Source organism: Caloenas nicobarica, chromosome 1, assembly GCF_036013445.1.
Source record: "Caloenas nicobarica isolate bCalNic1 chromosome 1, bCalNic1.hap1, whole genome shotgun sequence".
NCBI classification, from domain to species: domain Eukaryota; kingdom Metazoa; phylum Chordata; class Aves; order Columbiformes; family Columbidae; genus Caloenas; species Caloenas nicobarica.
The window spans coordinates 206,392,174-206,415,328 of record NC_088245.1 but is presented as its reverse complement, the minus strand read 5'-3'; the positions used below and the strand labels follow the sequence as shown (position 1 = coordinate 206,415,328).

General features: G+C 39.9%; 1 protein-coding gene across 1 annotated transcript in view; it reads left to right on the top strand.

The window, feature by feature from the left end:
* TYR (tyrosinase) overlaps positions 1-23,155 on the top strand; it is a 50,664-nt gene that overhangs the window by 6,160 nt on the left and 21,349 nt on the right. The window contains exons 2-3 of the mRNA XM_065656005.1: positions 4,663-4,879; positions 15,047-15,194. Coding sequence (XP_065512077.1) covers positions 4,663-4,879; positions 15,047-15,194 — 365 coding nt within the window. The remainder of the gene's footprint in view (positions 1-4,662; positions 4,880-15,046; positions 15,195-23,155) is intronic.

Genomic DNA, 23,155 nt, shown 5'->3' with positions numbered 1-23,155 from the left:
CGCATAGTGGGACCCAAGGCTCCAGTTCAGGAGTCTGGACTTCACGTAGAACAAACGGAGACAGGGGGATGTGTCAAGGAGCCAGGAAGTTCCCACATGACCCCCTTGGGAGAGCTGGCATGGGCAACACAGAGAAGCAAGGCATGTGGTTTCCCTGGCTGTCGTCTGAAGTGGTTCTTTTAGGCTATTTTAACCTGGAGAATAACGCTATGAAAACGTGCTGATATTGGTTCTGGATGGAGGTGGGCTCCTGCTCAGTGAGGTCAGAAGAGGAGCAGAGCAAGAGACCAGGTCTAAAAGGAGCAGAGGTGAGGATTACCTCTTTGAATGGCTGTACTTCCCCAGCAAACTGAGGAACTTCAGATCACTTTGCTGGTGAGCAGCTATTTCAATAGCATACAAAAGCACCTCTTTCCAAGTGTTTAGGTATATATTACCTCTTTTGCATGCCCCTGTGAGTACAGATTTAATAAGACCAAAGAAATTACAAAGGATTTGTCACCAAAACCCCCAAAGCTTTGCATTTTAAAATAGCAGACAAATGACCGAAGACTCTGGTAATGCAATTCACTTTATTTAGGCACAGGGGCTGGTCTGTGCAAGCAGTTGCAAACTAAAAGACAAAAGGCTTTTCCATTTGTGAAAAGGTGTGAGACAGCAGCAACGCTTCTGCACACTTACAGTCTGTTTTCTAAGAAATGATACAAAGAGCAGTACGAAATATCTCAACTGCAGTGCCCGCAGGGATTCATTTTTTGCTGGGTGCTACAGGGTCCAGGAGCGATGCTGTGTATTCTGGACTGCCATCTACTGGCAGTTGCTCTGCTAACATTAATACTTACATAAGCTTTTCCTCGGAGTATCTTCCTGACAGTTTCCCTGGAGCCAGTGAATTTACAGATGCAGGAAAGCAGGCATTGGGTGCAGTTTGAATATGAAGCTTTGTCCAGGGACTGTTCTGAAAAGAAAACAAAAAATCATGTGTTGAAACAGCATGCTCCTAGTAGAAAGTCCTCCTGTTTAATGAAAAGAAGGCAATGATGTGACCTATTTTGGGTGTGTTTTATGCAGATTACATCCAAAAAGAATCATTTAACTGACCTATGTTCTGTTACCACTTACACATCACATGACTGATAAAACAGCAAATTATAGTTTCAGGATAGACCCATAATTTATATTACCTAAGTTACACCTTTTTGGAAAAGCATCTTGGCTAATTTTATAGCCAGACTTTAATTTTTAACTCAGAACAAATAGTAGCAGAAGGTCACAGGTAGCATTTTCATCCCTGCACCTTATGCTGGCATGTCTTGACCATGAGTTACCAGATACCATCTGGCTTCTTTTTAAGATGAATTCTGTTAGTCAGACAGTAAATGAGTGCTACACTGAGACATAACTGGAAAAAACAAATAGCACTCTAACCATTTATAAGTCTTACAACATTAATAGTTGTATTGAATCCCACTGAAATAGATACACATAGCAAAGGGGAAATGTTTCTTTATTTAGATATATTGGAGCTCATGCTTGAAGACTCCCTGTCTGGATATCTGAAAAGCCAGCCTTGAAGGCAGCACATGCTTCATCTTTAGGACTCAGCAGGGCTATCTCCCCAGGGCAATGTGGAGAGGATGAAAATATAAGAGAGGGCAAAGCAGGGAAACCAAAAGAAGATATGGACCTAGAGAAGGTTCATAGGAAACACAGCTAAACAGAAAATCCACATGTATGTATTTTCCGAGCCAAGTGCCAACTGAGAAACGGGTCTTCTTCTCTAATGCACTTCTAGGGTCATAGGACTGCATTTTTAGGCAAATAAATTACTAAAGCATCTCCCTCAGCCTGAATCATCCCCCTTTTTCCTTCTAATGGGAATAAACTCTCTCACTAACACAAAACAATCATAAAAACAGCACTGCAGCTACCCTCTGTGTTTAAACCTGTAGGTCTATCCCTGTCACTACCTCTCCCATCTCAACGAGGATTCTTAAAAGCAACTTCTTAGAGGCACAGTCCTGACCTTGGTCCTTCTCAGAGGCACAATCCTGACCCACTCAGTGAGTTTCTGGGGGAAGTGCACATGAAACTCTCTGCTGGACAACTACCTCCAGCCTCCAAGGGCACCTTGGTAGTTTAATAGACTAGGGCAGATTGCAATTAATAGAACAGTCTCTAAGGATAAATTTCTCTGACAAGCTTTCTTATCTCCTCAAAACAAAAGAATAATTTATTCATGAGACTCATATTAATAGGAAATTTATCACTGAAGAACTCCGGATTCTTAAGAAATCTAGGTTATATCACCAGCTCTGTCACACATTTTCTGTGAATTTATGGTCAAATCACTTAGAAAAGGATTCATCTCATCTCCTTCCACTCGTTCAAAAGTTAGTTAGGCAGCAAAGTAACTTGCCTTTGTCTCTGTCTTTAGGCACTTCAGAGGCACATCCGTGCCTCCAGGGTGCGATTCATTCCATCCTAATGCAGAAGCAGAGTATTAAGTTGAACACTCCTAATTTTGTTTCCCTTGCTAACTGCAGTCTTAGACAGTTTCTGCATTGATTTTTTTACAAATTTTCTTTCATTAACTAAGTCAATGGAGAGAGTTAGGCACCCCTAGAGGTAAGTACATCTCACCTACTGGCTTAGGAGGGCTGAATTACACTCAGGAGATACCTCTCTCTCTATTGACTGCAGAGGTTGTCCTAAAGTGTGGCTTCAGTCTGGCAATTTGTACACAGCAAGTGCTGGTGAAATGAATTTCACACTCCCTTCATTAGATAGAATTCAATGTTCTTCCATCCTATTCGCAGCAGAGATGCTTGTTTTCACTCACCTTGTTGTTCATCGTTTCGGTCCATGAAATACAAGTATGTCTCCAGGATGAAAGAAATCTGGAGGTTTCAGTGTTATCTGAATCAGTGTTATCAGTGTTTTCTTCTGTGATGCCTCACACAATAATGAGACCTGTTCCTTCTCTACACAAATACAAATGAAATACAAACACAACTCCAGGATGAAAGAAATCTGCAGATTTCAGTGTTATCTGAATCGACATTATCAGTGTTTTCTTTTGTGGTGCCTCACACAATAATGAGACCTGTTCTTTCTCTACATGATGTTCTCATTAACCATGTTGATTACCTGCTAGCCACAGTGTATTTTGAACGGCCCTCTGATGGCTTGGAGTTTTATCTCTTTTGGTGTTTTTTTCAGAAAAAAAACAAAGAAATGAACAAAAAAACCCCCAACCAACCAAATAAACAAACAAAAAACCCACCACCACTAACAACAAAACAACAAAAAAACCCACCACCACAACAATAAGCAGTTTAGATTCAGAGCCTCAGCCTCACCTGAAAGAGACACAAAACAACTCCTGGAAGTTTTGAGCCACTTTTGCTCTGTCTTGTTTTCGTAGATCCATCAGCTGTACCACTATACACACCCACCAAACCCCCTACTCTGACCTACTGGTCATTGTGCCATTATATTTCTCTCCATCCTCTATCCTGACTACATGTCAGGCAGGTTCCTGAACATAAAGTAGAAATACGATTTGGTGCTTGTACTAACTCCCTGTAGGTTTACTGTATCAGAATATGAAAAAAAATTCTCGCTCTCATTCTGATCACTTCTCTGGCCAAGCACGGGATTCAGTGAGACCTGCTATAGAAGCTCATCATTATCAAAGCACCCACGTCTTTAGGCAACAAATAAGTTATTGTGGCTTAAAAAGATACTGAACAGCACCTTAGTGACACAGTCTATGTGGGCACTTTTAACCCATGGCAAATGTGAAGGAGTTTGACTCAGCCAAAATTAGCTTGAACTACCTTGCTCTTTCAGGAATCTCAAACTGGACTGGCAGCTTCTATAGCTCATCTGACAAGTAATGACCTGTTATACCATGGTAGCTGGACTTTGCCTGTGAGTCCAAAATATTTATATAAATGATGCTGGTTTCTGACAGTATTTAATATCTGCATCCATCTGTCTGTTTAAGGTCCTTTCTCAATATGTTTCACTATGGTATCTCAGCTTGTGGTATATGTTCATCCCCACAACATTCCTCTGAAGTAAAGCAGTGCCATTTCCCATTTTGTACAGGTAGCATCCTCAAGACATGCCTAAACTAAATGCCCATTTAGTATGACAAAGCACAGACAGATATTTTCAGAATAAAAGATTTTTTTTTCATATTCCAAGTCAACAATTCCCCCTTTTACTGTGTGGCAAGAAAAATCTGTGATTATGGCTTTGTTCAGCAGTCTGCTGAAGCTGAAAAACCTCCATTTAGCAACTGTAGCAGCAGATTTAACTCCATTTGTGTCCTGCTGCATTGGTAGGTGACACTGAATTTAGTGTCAGTGAGTTTTCAAGGACATAAATGAGAACTGATGCTTTAGTCGACATGGGTAGTTTCAGGTACAGACTAGTGTACCATTTCAAAATATGTACTGTGGCAGAGAGGTGTCTTCTACAAAATAACCCAGTTTATATTAAAATCACACATAGAAAATTTTAAAATTAATGTATGGTTTTGCAACAAACATATTACATTGTACATTTTCTTTGACCCTTTAAAAAAAAAATAATTGAAGTACCTCTTTTGTTAACAACTGTGACTCTGCTAACAGAAAGTGTTTTATACAGGTAATTTGTACTCGATCTGAAGAGTACAACAGCCAACAGACTTTATGCAATGCCACAAGCGAAGGGCCTATACTGCGAAATCCTGGGAACAATGATAAATCAAGGACCCCAAGGCTCCCATCTTCGGCTGAAGTTGAATTTTGCCTGTCACTGACTCAGTATGAATCTGAACCCATGGATAAAATGGCGAATTACAGTTTTCGAAATACTTTGGAAGGTAATATGTTTTATTCTATTATGCTATTTCCATCTGTAAACTGATCCTCTCTGGGGTTAGAATCCTTCAGTTCTGGGCAGTTTGAGCTAATCTCACCAAACACCACTGGAGAAAAAAAAAAAGTTATGCTTTCTCCTGGAAAAGCAACAGACAGAAAGAACCACATTAAAGGCATTTTATAAGAAAATAGAAACTGTAGAATAGATCAGACCATAAATCCATTTATTAGGAGACATTTTGTTTGCTGCTATAGTCAGTGCCAGGCACAGCAAATAAATGTAGCACTGCATAAAAAAGAGGTCATCTAATAATCTACTCAAACATGATTGTGACCACATCCCTGTGGGTTACAGGTTTGCCCTGGAATCCACTGTCTCCCAGAGGCCAGGATAGACAGTAAAAGAGAAAGAGAATGCTGCCAGATGGCACATTATGTCGACAGGCCTACTGTGAACTCAATAGCAGTCTTCTCCCCAAAATCTAAAGAGCAGGGATTAAGTTATACCTCAAAAGTGACCCTTAGTATCTTTTCCAAAAGGATTTTGTTATTTACATTAATTACCTAGCTATCCGACCTGTTTTGAATCTTCTGAATTTGGTAATAAGCAAGAGTTCTTTGCTAAAAGGAATAGTTATTATTAATTATCTGTCTACCCAGTCTCTTTTGAATATTATTGAATTGCTAATAAACAAGGATAGCACATTATGTATGTAGCAATAAATATTGTTGCAGTAACATGTAACAACTGAATCAAACGGGATGTACTTTTATTGATGTCCTCCAAGATTTTTTGCTTGCATGGAACTTCGCAAGGGCCAAAAAAATGTGACACAGGAATTGGTGTGAGGATAAGAAACTAAAGCTGTTAATATGCTCAGTGTTCCTCTTAATGCAGTGTGGAATGCCATAAAGCTTTCACTGGGGGAAAAAAAAAAAAAAGTGGAATTTCTCTGCTGAAGCCAATAAAGAATCCAGGCATTAACTGACTTGAGACATTGGCCCAGAGAGGCAGGGGATGCTCCATCCCTGGAGACATCCCAGCCCAGGCTGGACGGGGCTCTAAGCAACCTGATCTGGTGAAGATGTCCCTGCTCATGGCAGGGGTTGGATTGGATGAGCTTTGAAGGTCTCTTCCAAGCCAAACTACTCTATGATTCTATGACTCCAGCTCTGGACGCAGATGTGCTTTCTACCTTCGAAAACAGGAAACACATGAAGTATGGGAAAGAAAAAAGTGACTTAACTGAGTAGAAGTTTGCTCACATTTTTCTCCGTAGAGTAATTGAATAGATGCAAAGGGTGGAATTGGAAGAGTAGATAAAAGGGAACAGAAGTAAACAAGTCATGAAATAATAAGGGTCTACCATCACATGGCTTGTATTGTGAACAAAAGCAAAAGCACAGTCTGAGGAAAGTATACAGTCACATATGGGTTTACTGCGAAGCAGAGTCAAAGCGAACCGCTCATTTATAAAACCTAGATTTCAGTATCATGACTGCTCATTAAGTAACAATAATTCACTGAGTACTTGCAGAGAAAGGGCAAAACCCACTTTTTGTCAATGCTTGGTCTAAATCGACAGCTACACAGAGTCATAGATCAAGTATAACTATTTGATAGAAATGGATACATTTTCCTACTGAAAAAAACAGTAGCTATTTGAAAAAAAAGCGACAACATAGATATTCAACATAATTTCACAATGATCAGGAAGGTACCTGTGGTTCTCAAAGAGCCTGGAAGAAGTTATTTTAACTCTAAAGTCAGAATCAGTTTTTGTCTGATTAACTGTCCTGGTTTTGTTCAAAATCAAAGTCTATATTGCTGTCTCTTTGTCACATTAATTTCATGGCTAGCAAGCACAGTCACAGCTGGTGTTTCTTAATATCATAGTGTCATCTGCCAATCACACTTGAAGAGGGTCAAGCTTTAATCTGAATAACAGCAGTGTAACTGCATCTGAAAGTAGCTCTTCTGGATCAAATTTTGCTCCAAGTGAGTTCTTTTGTTCTCCATAACAACTCTTCAGAAGCTCAAGACTGTTCATCTTGCACCCAACTGAGGTTATGAAGATTCAGCCCATCACTGTGGTCATTTGGAGCCCTACAAATGCCACATAAGGCATGTCATGTTTGCCACCAATAGATTCTAATGGACTTCATGTGGTTTAGATAGTTCTTCCAATAGACTGGGGAAAAAATTAGATGTTCTTGAGGATATAAGCAAGTCAGATATTATTCAGAAGCCATACATTTTAGGTAGCTACAGAAACTGCATATATTATCTTGGTCATAGTGCTGCATGGCTTCTGGACACATTCAGTTAGCTCAACACAGGGGCAGAGCATGTCTGTTTCATCAGTCCATCCAGATGTGCCCTCCCTGACATGCACCGCAGCCCTTTCAGAGCATCCGTAGGATCCTTCTTATGTGATTCTAAAAGGTAAGAAAAGAGACTGAGCAGTTCCTTTTCTCCTGGAAGTGAAGGTGGACCTTTACAAGTCCTAGGATCCATGTAGAGGGATCCTGGCGATCTGTAGAACAGTGAGGAAAAGCTCATTAGGGTAAGACTGAGGCAATGAATGTTCCCTCCTTAGAAGCTCTATAGACACAAAACAAAACAAAAAACAAACAAACAAAACCCAACAAACAAACAAAACCAAAATACAAACAAACACAATCAAACATAGAAAACCGACCACCCGCCTAATATTAGATCATCTTTAGGGGAAATCCTGTTAAGAAAGCTACCATGTTTGCTCATAGCCCAACTCCTCGGGCAATTACCATATGCTATACTGTTGTCTAACTTTTATAACCTAGCTAACGGAGATCTACAGCATGCAGGACCTTGTATGGAGGAGAGTAAAGGTCAACAGGGTGATGTTACCTTTCTTTCCATAAGAACATTTCATTAGAGCCAGAGATCACTAGAGTGAAACTGCGGCCACAGCATTCCATGATAAGTGGCTTTTTTGGTGATGAGTCTGTCTAAATGTGAGCCAGATATAGTTCAGTAGGCATTTATTGATATTACTATGGAGATAGAGCTTATTCCATCATCCATAGTGTTATTCTGAGACATCTTTTTTCTTTTCTTTTTTTTTTCCTTGAGGATATTTTATTTTTTAACCTGAATTATTTCTACACTCATCTTTATACCACAGGAACACAGATGTTTCTGTCAACTAATTTATTTAGCTAACAAGACAGTGCCCTGCAATGCAAAGCCAAGAATACATGAGTAATGTTGGAAAATACGATGGAAAGTTTTTAAAGTAGCTTTACTGTGCAATGGCATTCTTACAAACCTGTTAACACTCTATAGTTCCTAACATTTACTTCTTTTTCTAAGCAAAAACTTTTGAATCCTTCTTTAGTTGTTTACACAAGTTTGTGTGAATACACCTAAGGTCATATTCTAATCTCTTTTAGATCCAAAGTAAATCCAAAGTAAGTTCCTTAACTTTACTGGGGTTACTCTAAATTTACAAAAGATGACCAGAACCAAGCCACTGACTGTAATGAAGTGGCTTCTGAATCACACCAATATGAGATTTACTCCTCAGTTTTAGTTCTCTAATGGAAAACAACTGTGATAACTTAGAAGAATAAATCACATCGAAGAACTACTTCTGGGCAAAATTTTATGCTCTTCCATGCTTGGGTGTACTAGAATGAAGACAAAATCTTTTTACCCTTTGAAGGGGTAGGTATTATATCAGCATCACTATGAGCAGACACCAACAACACAGGCTGAATCTGTGTTTGACTAATAGAAAAAGCTTCTATAGAGACCGAACTTACATAACTGAAGAGTAACCACAACAGTGATAAACAGCAATGATCAATATTGTCCAATAAAACAACATGCTCTGAGGCTGAGCCCCTCTCACCCTGGGACAAGCTAGTTTCTGCTTTGACTCAAAAGCAACATGTTAAAAGCAGTTTGCACGTTTCTTCTTGAAGTGAAAGCAATTATTTTAAATCGGACTTTTTGAATAGTGGCTCTAACTGGGAAATACTGTTGACTTCACTAAACACTACATGGACACAAGAAGACAACAGAAAGTCAGCCTCATTTATAAGCAGCAGGTGAGATCAGAAGTGGATTAGCTGACTGGAAATTAAATAGTTGGGTTTCTTCTTCATGCAGTTCAGTTTTCGTGTGACACCTTGAATACTACCTCCTGCGAAAAAGAGATGGCTGAAAAATGTAGAATCTTTTTTTCTTTATGAGCAAATTCCACTTTTGTAATTATTTTATTCATGGAAGCTTCAAATGAAAATCAATGCCTCCCAAGTTTTGCACAAAGTGCCAAAGTAACATTTTAAAAAAATTCTAAATCTCTATATGCCTTTCATTATTTGTGAATTAACTCATGACACATGGTATCAAGTGAAGCCATGTCATAGCATTCCACTGCCTATCACAATTACATATTGTTACTGCTGTTCTGTCATGAAATAATGGAATAAAACATCAAACACTTCAAAACGTAATTTCATTTTAATAGGACATTTTCCCTTTTTTCTGAAATGAGAGATCTTCATCTGGAAATTTTTTCTCAGTATTTTCACTGCGATCCATATAGCTAGCGAAAAATGATTTCTCAAAATGAAGTTTGCCAACAGAAAAATTCTAATTAAAAAAGTTTTAGCCCACAGCCAATATTTCTCAATCTGCTCAAACTCTCAACCTCTGCACACTGAGAAAGGACTGTCAAGCTGCAGAGGGTCATTATCAGAGAACTAGAAAAACTGTTCAGCCCAGACCACAGTGAAGCTCTGCAAGAGTCATTTTAAGAAAAAAACTAGATAGTGACATGGTCTAAATTAGATAGTCACAAATGGTCATTTACTACAGCCCCCTAGGCCGAATTCTGCAGATCTTGCAGCTACCTCATTCTAAAGAGATTACAGTGATAATATAGCTTGATAAAATATGAAAGATTGAACCCTGAAAAACTTATTGTGAGATTGCCAGTGGCAAAAAAACTCCACAAACATAAGTCAGAATAACATCACTAACTTCAAAGACCAGCAAGGATATGGCTTTAAAATTCTTATATCTGTATCTTCCTTCTTATTTTAAAGTAAATACTTCTATCTGACCTGACTTTCTCTGAAACATGAAATCCTTATTAAAGAAAAAATCATCCTCAGGGAGAGTGGGACTAAGTTTATCAGCCAGTTGGACTCAGACATAGGATTATAGAATAATTTTAGTTGGAAAAGACCTTTATGATTGTCAAGTCCAAGTGTTAACGTAACCGTGCCAAGTCCACCACTAAACCGTGTCTCTAAGAACCACATCTACATGTCTTTTCAAAACCTCCAGAGATGGTGACTCCACCACTGCCCTGGGCAGCCTGTTCTCATGATTGACAACCCTTTCCGTGAAGAAATTTTTCCACATACTGAATCTAGCCTTCCTCTGATGCAACTTCAGACCATTTCCTCTTGTCACTTGGGAAAAGAGACGAATCCCCACCTCACTAAAACCTCCTTTCAGGTAGTTGCAGACAACAATAAGGTCTCCCCTCAGGCTCCTTTTCGTCAGGCTAAACAGCCCCAGTTCCCTCTGCTGCTCCTCATCACACTTGTGCTCCAGACCCTTCTCTAGCTTTGTTGCCCTTCTCTGAACTCGCTCCAGCACCTCAATGTCTTTCTTGTAGTGAGGAGCCCAAAACTGAATACAGGCTTCAAGGTGTGGCCTCACCAGTGCTGAGTACAGTGGGATGATCACTGCCCTGGTCCTGCTGACCACATTATGTCTGATACAAGCCTTCTGATACAAGGATGCTGTTGGTCTTCTTGGCCACCTGGGCACATACCGGCTCATGTTCAGCTGCTGTCAATCAACACCCCCCGGATCCTTGTCCTCCAGGCACTTTCCAGCCACTCTTCCCCAGCCTGTAGCGCTGCCTGGGGTTGTTGTGACCCAAGTGCAGGACCTGGCACTTGGCCTGTTGAATCTCATACAAGTGGCCTCAGCCCAATGATCCAGCTGGTCCAGGTCCCTCTGTAGAGCCTTCCTACCCTTGAGCAAACCAACACTTCCATCCAACTTGGTGTTGTCTGCAAACTTATTAAAGGTGCACTCGATCCCCTCAACACACAACATACAAAGCAGAATTTGACCTTGAAAGTCCCTGCTGTCTTAACCACTGGTCTGTAAAGTTGTACAAAATTAAAATTTATTTTGTAATACAGTTTTTCAGTTAAAAAAAAAAAAGCAACACCTGCAAAACTATTATGAATATGTCAGTGATGTTAGGGGTGCCACAGATGTCAAGCAAGCCACTAAAACAACCAGAGGAGATAGGCTTGTTGAGGTGGTTCCTCCATTCCTGTAGCACTGGAGGCTGCTAATGCTCTCTGAGCTCAGCACTCCCTGCATCCCTGCACTCACCGTACTCACAGCTCTTAGTCAGTGGCAAATGAGCAACTGAGGAAAACACTACCTGCTTTCAAAATATAAAGCTTTGCACTTGAGTGATTGTACATGGGCTTCTGTGGTCCTCTTTATTAGATTGTAAAATTCACAGTTAATATAATTCAATACCCTATTATAATCCTAAAAACTGTCAAGCAGCCTTAATTTTGAGAGGTATCTTCAGCTCCTCCTGTAGAAAACTTCAGGCTAAATACCTATCTGATTTAATTTGGCTTGGCTCCAGTGAAGCTACTTCAAATCCACTGAATTACTGTTGCTGATTTGCAGTGCTCTGAGCAGAAGCAGACTCAGGTTTACAATCTCTTGAAAATGTGATTTTTCTCTTCTTGAAATCACTGGTAGAACTTCCATTCGCTTCAGTGATGTATGCCCTGATGGCTATTTCTAATGCACAGTAATTAAATGAGGGTTTAAAAGGAAGTCTAATAGCTACAGCTTCCTATGTAGGCCCAACAATTTAACAGCTCACTGCCATCAGGGACAGTTCTGCTTCTCTATGTAACCTCCTCCATCAAACAGCCAGGCGCTCTCCCTCCTTTTTTGGTACCACCACTGGTTTTCATCGTAACCTTACATGATGTACTGTATCTCAGTAGCCTGGGAAAAAAAATGACATCCCACACTCCAGGTTAGTTTAAATCAGTTCACAGAAGGATTGATGAGGGGCACTTAATGCTTGGGAGAGGAAGGCACAGCGTGGGGAAGGCAGGTGGAGGAAATGGAGTTCCCCTTTCTAGAGGTGGAGAGCTCTTATTTCAGCTCTCTGCACTTGTAGATCTCTAGCCTCACATTTACTGTAGAGGTGATGTAAATGCTGCAGTCACCTCACCAAAATTTCCTGTACTCTGCAAAACTCCTCATGTTTTCACATATTCTTTTTGCTTGGCTCTACTCCTTTTCACAGTATGTCATCCTGAATAGCTGATTGTACTAAAGTATTTTTTAAAGTCTGAGAGAAAAGAATAAGACCCAGGCTAATAAAATAGAATGATGCCACGTTGTGGTTTTATTCCTGCTAACTTTACTATTTATTTGGAGTTATCATAACTAGAAATCAGATATTAGAACTTCTCATGTGCATGGTTAAATATGAGGTCACCTTTGACATTGACTGAATGCACCCCAGTTAACTGGGAACTGGAGGGTGGGCTTGCTAAAGCTGTCCCAGTTACAGTGCTTTTGATTATTAAGATAAATTGCTTGTGTTCAGATGTTCCATGAAAAGTTGTCCAGAGCCAAAATGAGTACTTTGCATATTTTTTCATTGAATGATTAGATCAAGTGTTTGCAGTCCATTAAGAAATGTTAAGAAGCATCCAAAGTCTGATATAAAACATCTGCCTAGATTCTGCATAAAGTTTATCTTCCCTTAAACATGCTTATAATGCTGCTGAATATAACTGAAAGAGTTTATTCAAAATTATATACAGATAGATCTTTTCCATTTAATATTCACAGAAATTTCCTATTATTGCTACATCAACTAATCTCAATGATCACGTGCTATGGCCATCAGCAAAGAAGGCCAAAATTTTTGCCATCTGTTCCTGTGAGTTCTGGCCAGACTGTCAATGTACATCATTCTTCATAGTTAATATTTTACTCTGCTCTCCTGATTGACAGCTAGGTAATACAGCATTCACAATTAGGCAAATTTCAGTGGGCAAGATTTTCCCTTTGAGAACTCATTGCTGTTTATGTCACCATGCAGCATCTTCAATAATCCTGGTCTACATCTGATGTACTGAAAATCTGAAGTTATCCGTAGGCATTAACATGTTCCTCTTTCTCTCCTAAATCCAGACTCACTCCACCTTGAAGTCTTACAATTTTCATCATAAGCCAGCTCTGCCTTCTCCAACTGTACCGATTATGTTTTCTACTCTGACTTTCCTTTAATTTCTCAAAATTTTTTGCCATACTATTACAATTAGAAAGATGGATGGCTATTATGTTGTATTGGTTCCTAGATGCCACAGCTATGATTTGATCCTTATTATAATTATCAGTGGTTTTATGCCAGATGCTTTTCCCTTGTTTGAAGTAACAGAAAAGGCAAAGCCCAATGAGGGAATTTAGAGTGACAAAGTGCAATCATTTCACACAGAAGATCAGAGTCTCAGAGGGGTCTAAAACTCAAGTTTCCAAGTTCACAAAGCATGACTATACTCATAAGGCATCTCTAGCCACATCTCAATTAATACTTTGTGTGACTCAAAGAGGAGCAAATCCAAAGAGCAAAACAGTTGGTGCTGAAGACCTGACTTTCATGTTATGCATGTGGGTTTTGACATGGAAGGGCTTCTTTCACATTAGCTCCGGTTCAGTCCTGTGAACTGAATACCCACTGATGGTTGGTACGTTTTAGATTTCCTCCAAAAGGAATTCAGCTTGCAAAGTCAGAAATTGTCCTGTGATGTGACTCACAGCATGAAGCAGAAAGACTGTTGGGAGATTCACTTTAAAAGTATATTGCTAATCCTTCTTCAAATGCTAGTTCTTGATCCAAATAAATAAATAAAGCAAGTTTTCAAAATGTGTGAGGCATTTCCCAAAGAGAAGGGCTAAGAATTTTCTCCATCTTGCACACCTGATAAACTGAAATGATATTGGGAAAACACTGAGGATCAGCACAACAAACATATTGTTCACAGCCCTTTTTTTTTATTATTATTAAGTTGTAAAGATGTTTTAATATGTCTTAATTATGCTCCCTCATCCCTCCCCCATCCTACAGCTTACAGAAGCTGTGAGAACAAGACATCTCCAGGAATCAAATCAAAGAGAGAGAGCAGAGAGGTTTTGCAGTGTGGGTTAAATAGTAGAACTAGCATTAGGTTAAGAAATAGACTGGGAGGACAACGTATTTTTCTGCTTTTATTCTTCTGGAAAATCCCAGAGATGGATCAGCTGGTTGAGCTGACTTTTATTAGGAGTCCTTACAAGTCAGGAGTAAGCTTTGTTGTCAGTAGACTGAGAAGGGCTACCAGCATCAGAGCTGAGGTATGGACAGGCTACCAAAATAAAAACTAACGGAGAGATTCATCTTCCAGTATTTCCTATTTTGAGGCTGGCTTTTGTGACCTCTTCTCAAAGCCCATATTTTAAGTGCCCTCTAATATAACAGAAATCCACAGACTCTCATCCTGCAAGTCTGACTGTGAAAGATTATTGATTATTTACCAAATCTTTTTGTAAAGATTACGGCTTGTATTGTGTTGGCTCCTATCAATAAAATAGTGTGTTCTATAGTGACAAACAATATAACGTGACTGATTATATAATGAGATATAATAGCCTGTTTTATCTTAGGAGCGTATAAATACAGAAATCAAAAATGAAAATAAAGTGAATAAATTTTCTTAACATGAGTAAATGTACGCACATAAATGTTTGCAGGGATTACGTTGCCTTTTAACAGCCAGACACAATGGACAAAGAAATTTAAAAATATAAAGCAATTAAGCAGTACATTTGCTGACATGCGGCATTAGCTACATGGCAGGAGTTTTAATTTAGCTTATTCTAATTTCATCTTTGCTATGCCTTTGAAATATATTAGCACTCCTTTATGTGTTTTCCTAAGCCCTTGTCTAAAAAGCTGAACGTAAATGACGTGAAAGTAGGTACTTTGATCTTCGGTCTTACTGGAAAAAGAATGAAATGCATTGTCACATCAGCATGTGATTTCCTCTTAAATACACAGGCTTTGCTGATCCACGAACTGCAATATCAAACATATCTCAAAGCGGTTTGCATAATGCACTTCACATCTACATGAATGGCTCCATGTCCCAAGTACAAGGTTCTGCAAATGATCCTGTCTTTGTACTACACCATGCATTTGTTGACAGGTGAGTTTAATTCTTCTTAGTAAACCTAATTTATTTTGTGTTTTTACAGTGTGCTTTTCATCTACATTTCAAAACTACAAATATTTTAGATGTTTTTACATGCACAGCATTTTCAGATGTGTACAATTGAGCTCTACTCTTATTTGAGAACAAGTGTCTTTCCTAACCTGTCTGTATGCTCACTGGATTAAATATAATTTGAGAAGTTGACAAATGCATTCAGCTTTTATTACCAAGGTAAAAATAGTTCTTCAGTGATGTCATAATGATTAATATATATGGATGTACATGTCAGGAAGTTTGGACCAAAAATGTGTGACTCATTTTCACACGACAATAATCATTTGGAGCAATTCCTTTACATTCTAAATGTCAGTGCTGTTTTAATTTCTATTCCATAAGGAAGATCTGAGTGCGTTATTCGTAAATAAGGAAGCAAAAAATCTGTATTTCAGTGTAACAAACAAAATTGTGACTGTCTTTTGATGAAAGAGAAGAGTACAGCTGTGCAGACTGAAAGGAAAGCAAACAGAAGGATATCATGTTTATTAATAAGAAAGGGTAGAACACAGTTTTGCAAGACAAGAGTGAAATTGTTATGTTAAGAACAGCATGACCAAGATTTAATGGTGACCTTAAAAATTTCTGTGTCACTATAATATATGCAAACAGCTACAAACAATCTACTGTAAAGTGCATTACACTAAACTGTGATGACTAAAGAGCTATAAAAAAAGTTAGCTAAGCAAAGGACTGTAAAATTACAGAAACACCACTTGTTCTGGAGCAGTTATATTTTCTTACCCATCTTCCTCTATGTTCCCACATGTACTGACCATGACTTCGTTACTGCAATGCTTAGAACAAAAGAACTATCACTCTTGACAAACTTCCAGAACTTTTTCATAAACACTCAGAAACCTACTGACTGAGACCTGCCCGTACACAGCAAGGTGCTTATTGAGATGAAAACCAAAATGTTTTCTTTATTGTATTTAGCATTCTGGAGGTGTCAGTTTTGTAATTCTTCTCTGTGAAAAGCCTTTTTTCAGAACATTTTGAAAGTTGGACAATGTACCTTAGCTGCGATTTAGCATCTCAACCCACTGACTGCTTGACAGGATGGATGTACAAGGATTTCAGGTGTGGTTACAAATTTTGAGTTTGGCACCTGGAAATTAACTTTCCAACATCTATGCTATTAAAAAATGGATCATTTGAAAATTCAGAGAAAAAGAACACAGAAGAGAAAGCATTATGCTCTGCAATATCAAAAGAATCGTTTTGCTTAGACACTCACATTTGTATACGACCCACGCATCTCTTAGCTCCCACTCATTGCAGGGCTTAAGTAGCACCTTGGTCTCCATGCTGACCCCTCCCACAGAGACATTTCAGTCATAGGCATTATGAGCGCCTGGAAATACTTTTCATAGCTGTAGCTGTTATCCCTTTTAGAAGGCAAAATTAATTGCAAAAGATAACATCATTAAAACCTACTAGTGTTGCGGGAAAAAATCACTGCACAGGCACTGTGGGGGCAAAACAGATATCCATGATGCAATCTCATCCCATCTGCGGCAGAAAGAATATTACAAGTGCTCTGCAGCTGCTGTGTATATGGGCTTTGGTACACATGGATGTAAAAACTGATAATAATGCTGCCTTTTGTATAAGTGACAGAAATGCATTAACATGATTAGGGTTACTTAGCAGCCTTATCCATGACAGATTAATCATGCTTTTAGTTATAATTAATAAGTAGGTGACTGATAGGTACATACAGTACCTTTAAAAAAACCCTGTTCCTCTCCTACATAGGCTTAAAATCTGAAGGGCTGTGAAGAAGTTCTTTTCTGAGAGGCAAGCAAGGATACAAATAACAGAGTAAATGGGAGAAACAGTCTCCACAGCCGCAGAAGCACTTTTTTTGGACCTTATCAACCATTCTCTTTTGGGCAGAACACTTTTGACCTGATTGCTGTCACTATCTTGGGCCATTGGCCTTTTACTAACTTTTTGACTAAATATTCTGCCAAGGAGAGCATTTCTTCCAGGCCTTGGTGAGGACATCGAGAGTTGTGAGATGGGGATTTACTGGTAAAAGGTGTAAAAAGACTGGACACCACCAAACATAGGTTTGCTGGGTGTTGCAAAGGCAGGGATCAGCTCTGTGTCAAGAAATCAAGAGTGGATACATTTCAAGCATCCATGTAGGACCCAGAAGAGGGATTCCTGACTCCACTGCAAACTCCTTGAGTGAAACTGAGTATGTAGTTTGCTGTCCCAAACTCACATCTCCTGTAGATGTGTTTCCTTCCCCTTGATTTCAACAAGAGGTGCTGAAAGACTTTTGAGGAGCTGTTGATCTGAGCTTCAGCTAACCCACCTGTAAAGTGGGTGATATTAGATGCCTACACAACAGGGATGCTGTCAGGGTAAATGCATTAACGACTGTGAAATGCTCAGTTATGACCATAATAGGAGTGATAGAAGTAAGGCAATAGATCATTGGAACTCATTTTACATAGAAACATATGGTACAGAGGAGGATAAACAAGTGTATATGGAGTCTGTTGACAGGTGTGAGCCAAATGTTAGGAGCTGCTTTCCAAACTGAGCAACAGTCAGCCTCCCATCTGCTATTCCCCTGCCTTTCTTACCCAGGCCTGATGCACAAAATGAGGGAAGGATGGACTGAGCAGAGGTGTATTTGATATTTCTCAGGTGAAAAGCAAAGAATTTGCTTACAAACTTTTCCCCCTTTTTTTTTTTTTTTTTTTAGGATATTCTCTTTCGGTAGTGCAGAAGTATGAAAGCACCCAGGCAACAGCTTTCTTAGGAATGATAAATCAGGCTCCTCGCCTTCTCGTTTGCTACCTAGAAGATGTAGGGATCAAACCTCAGTGTTTGGCAAAACAGCTGACCACCCTGAAAAATATTAATTGTTAATTGAAGAGCTAAAAAAAAAAAAAAGGCAAAGCAACAAAACATACATTCAGCAAAAATGACAGCTTTTTTAGCTCTCTGAAGCATTTCTCTTAATTGCAAATCTCTGCTATTCAGATATGCTCTACAGTCAGCACAAGGGAATAACAAGGGAGGAGTCAACCCACTCAAGCTGGAAGGAGCAGCTGCAGAAGCAGTGAAAGCAAGGACCCACAGTCCCACTTGAGCTCACTAGGGTGTTTTATTTGCTCTGGAAAGGAACTCTTTCCTCTCTGTTGACTTTTTCAGACCCTCCATCCCTATAGCCACATAGTATCTTCTGTTCTCCCCACACTTGTCCTTTAAATATTTCTTTCATCTTTCTTCTCATTTGTTCACTACCTCCCCTCTCCTTGCCTACCACATCCCATCCTAACAGTTCCCCTTGTAAATCACAAGAAAAACTAAATAACAATGTGGAAAATAAGTTGCCATTCAAGATCTTCGTAATACTTTATCCCTATACATCAGCTAATGCAATAGGGACACTAGTCTTACCTTGTTTGTGAGTTCTGCGGTAATGGAGAGAGTTTATTAAATAATATGGATGACTTTCAAAGGCCCTGATTTTACAAGCAATTTAGAACTGATTTTCTAGAGAAACACAACAAGGTGTAGGCTTCCAGTCTCTTGCATCTCTAGAGTCCAGTCTTGTTAGACTGGTTGTACAGCTAGACCCAGATTGTCAGTTCTAGTGGTTCCACTACTACAGGACCTTTTTCTCCAGCTTTCCTGAGTAACCACACAGCTCAGAATACTGCTGCAACCATCATTGCATTAACCTAATGCTCTGCCCAGGTGTTCCTCTCTGTTCATACCCTTCTACCATTTCTTTGCCCTCTGTCACTTCAGATGAACTGCTGGTCTCTATTTTCAAGACTCTCCACTGCCCAACTCCAAATCACCCCCTATTCATTGCTAAGTAATTCACTCACCCCTCCAATAAGTTTGTGATATTAGTATCTGTCGTACATCTGTTTGGCATTCAGACGGGTCTCTCCGTAATCCTCCTTGTTGGGATTTGTTCACCCTACACATCCATAGATTCAATCACTGTACTTCTCTTAGACATGACACTTGCAAAAAAGCTCAGACGTTGGTAAGCCGAAACCTTTGCTTAGTGGGTGGACTGCTGCGGTCCCACTGCATGGTTGCCTAGTCCTCCTCACATCTGTTTGTATCCATCTGTTGGTCCTTGTCCTATGTGTAAATTATAAGCTCTGCCGTTAAGGGACTGTCTAATTGCCATGGCCTGTGCAATGTCTGACAAATTCTTAGCTTCTGATTACAACTCTCGGGTATCAAAGCAACGTGAGCAATAGGAGATAGCGATTTCTTCATTTATAATTATATGAAATGGTAATGACAAGGGACTGTTGGACATCCCTATGCTGATCTTGTTGCTTCAGTTACTCTTTTGCTTGCTGTCACACAGGACTAATATCTTGCATCAAAACCACAAAAGTTTTTTGGGGGCTGTGTGCGTATTTGTGTGTGTGCACACACACTCTGCCATAAGTAATCCAAGTCAAGCACAAGGTCGCATAAGGAATGGAGACACTCTCATTTACAGCCACATACATGCATGCACGCTTCCAAGCAGGTGCAGGAGAAACTGCCCTATGCATCATCTTCAGACCTCCGTGAAAATGTCACTAATTCTGTCTGATCAAGGCAAACATCTCCGTGCTGTTCAGCAACATCAGCTGCCATAGACTCCTCTGCAGGCTGCTAAAATGACCCCTTTTGCTTTAGCAGTAGGCTGGAGCTGGGAACTTTAGGAAATGCCAGACTCTGGCTTATCTGAGGATCTAACAATAAAATGTTCGTTATTGTATTGTTTATCAGTAAAGTGCCAAACTGAAAAGCATGTATGCGGTAATTTGTTCAAAAATATATTACAGCCCAAAATCTACACATCCTGATTTTCATGCCAGCAACACCCCATTCCCTACACCAACATTGTGGACGCTTCAGTCCCTGTGGACTCAATATACTCACCTTCATGACAGTCCCTTCTCCTTCCACTCAAGAAAAAAAAAATAAAAAAGCATTATGTTAAAAGTTATTTTCTTGGAAAATACTTTAACAAGAGGAAATTTGATTTTCACTCCCAGGAGATGTCAAAATAAAAGCTTCTTATTTTTACTCTGATTTTCAAACAGAACACTTACTCGTAAATGTCATCTCAGGTTTTTTAAACCCAAAAATGGCACGAGAAAAACCAAGTTGTTCTCTTGTTTTGAAATGTTGACAGATAACAAGAACTTTTTTTAGCAGTTCAAAACTATTTGCTTCAAGAATTTGGAACATTTGGAGTGAAAGCATTCAAAAAGAATCATTAGAAATTCTTGTAAGGCAACACTAGGTTTCCAGACTTGTTTAATACATGAAATAAGAGCCATTCCTTACCCTGAACTCTCTCCAGTGGGAGGCAACACAGACATAGCATGAGACCAAGGAGGTATTATCCCCATTTGGTACACGGAAACTTAAAGACACCAAAATAAGTGACTTAAGCACAGCTGAGATGGATATTGTAATACAATGACATATTAGCTAATAATAAAGCAATGTGAAAATGGAGAAATCACTGCATAAACATGAAGCGTATGATTAATTTTATTCCTTGATATGGGCACAATAAGAGTCTTACTGCTTTCTGAGGTATCTTTGCAAAAAATGATGATGCAGGCTAAAAGTCACATTTTTCTGAAGCTGAATAAAATATGGCTTGGAGCCACATGAAACCTGTTAGACAAAGGCAGGTCAGGAGGCTGCCAGTAGCATTATACCTCTTTCTGCAGTAACAATAAACTTACAGTCCTTCTTCATGGTGTCAGCTCAGGATCTTACAGTCTATACCCAGCACTGTACCCTCCCAACTGCCTATATAAAGGTAGTGCATGAGGTGAAGTCATCACCATAAATTGTCTTTGGTATGGAGGTGAAACATGATTAAAGTCCATCAGCTCAGTGAAACCATAACATCACTGGGCTACTGCTATGCCCAGGGGTAAGCAAGTACAGCTTCTATGAGCAAAGACCCACGGATTTGCTCCTGACCTATGGGTGTTTTGCAGCACTTCCAGAACAGAACTGAGATGATGGTGTGTAGCAGGACGATCCCTAGTGCTCCCAAATACTACTTTGCCTGCTGAAAGTTTTCACATTTTGTTAATTATCTTTTGATATCTGGCAGCTGAGTGAAATCTTGTGGAAGCTGGTGGATGTTACAATAATTTCTTACTTGGGATACACGTCCATAACCTTTAGGTTGTGTTTTGCAGTTAAACATCTGGATTATAAAAATTCTACTGCACCAAAAAGAAAAAAGAACCACATTAATGGTGTGGCAGAAATGGGAGTGGTAGGACGATATCAGTGGGAGCTGTTTGGTTTCAGTGGGACTGTACACATATCAGAATCTTAGAATCACAGAATAATTTGGGTTAGAAGGGACCTTCAAATCTCACCTAGTCCAAACCCTGCCATGAGCAGGGGCATCTTCACCCAGCTCAGGTTGCTCAGAGCCCCGTCCAGCCTGGCCTGGGATGTCTCCAGGGATGGGGCATCTACCACCTCTCTGGGCAACCTGGGCCAGGGTTTCACCACCCTCAGTGTAAAAAATTTCTTCCTCATGTCTAGCCTGATTCTTCCCTCTTTTAGTTTAAAACCATTATCCCTTGTCCAATCGTAACAGGCACTGTTAAAAAGTCTGTATGCATGCAAGGTGGATGAAGAGGGGAAAAAGCCAACCACTTCAGAAGCAGACAGGGAAGGCAGAAGGAAGCCAAGGACAGCTGGAGAACTTAAATGTGATCATTGTGGAGGAGTAGCACAGTATCCAAAGAAGCCCCTATAAGACATTTTATCTGTAGGGCTATGAGTAGTGAGGATCACTGCATAGGAGATTACCTTGGCCCTCCTGTATGAGAGAGATCCTTTGTCCCCTGGCAACTGGGCAAGTGAGGGCACCAGCACTGGAGCTGATGACTTGCTCACAGTTTAACTACCTGTTAACATGCAGGCCTGCATCAGAGCCATAGCTGGCAAAACTGCTGTTTTCTCCCTGTGAGTAAACACACCTTCAGCATTGGTTAAGCTGTGTTCTTCCCCAGCAAAAGTGCAGGCATCTCTTTTTGAGCCCCACTTCTAGTCAGTAGAGACTATAGTCAAAGACTCATTGACCAGTGACCAGCTCAGCTGCAAACAGCTCTGCTGAGGCACCTTTTTGTCTTTTGATTGGATGAAACTACCAAAATACTTCTTTTTATCTCTGCACAATAGGTAGCACAGAGGGTTCATTTAAATCCATGTTCAGAAAACACTATAAACACAAACACCCACAATACATGTAATGTGTGTATAACCCATTACTTGTGTATATAGTAAGACCAAGTCTGAGAAAACTGTCAGTCCACCTCCAAAGCTCTTGGGGGAGTTAATTACATTTTTGCCTTGCATCCTGGGTGGCAGTTGCCTATCAGTCCTCTTCTTCCTTCCTTATGAGTATTACACGGCTCCTACCTGGAAGAGATCTCTGATCAGCATCCACAGCTATGTCCCACCAGCAGTCTCTGTGGCACAGCAGCAAGGCAGCCTAGCTCTCAGCCTTCTCTGATGCTTAATAAAATCACCTCGTTACCAGCAACTGCTGTGCTGGAGGCTACCATATCACAGAAACCAACTCTGTTTCATCAGGAGGAACATCAGAGAAAGAAAGCTGCTCTCCAGCAAAGCATTTCATAGGAGGGTGGGCCAAGAGTGACTTTGGTCACAAGATTGATTGGCACACAGTATGAGATACAGAGCAGATCAGCACTGAAGGGATGGGAAATTCAAGCATGGAAATTTTTAGAAATTAAACAGGGAAGAATTTGTCTTAATTTTTTTTCTCCTTGGGGATGGACACAAATGTGCAGGAGAACACACACTCCCTCTGTTGTCACAAGCCCTCAGTTGGCACTGAA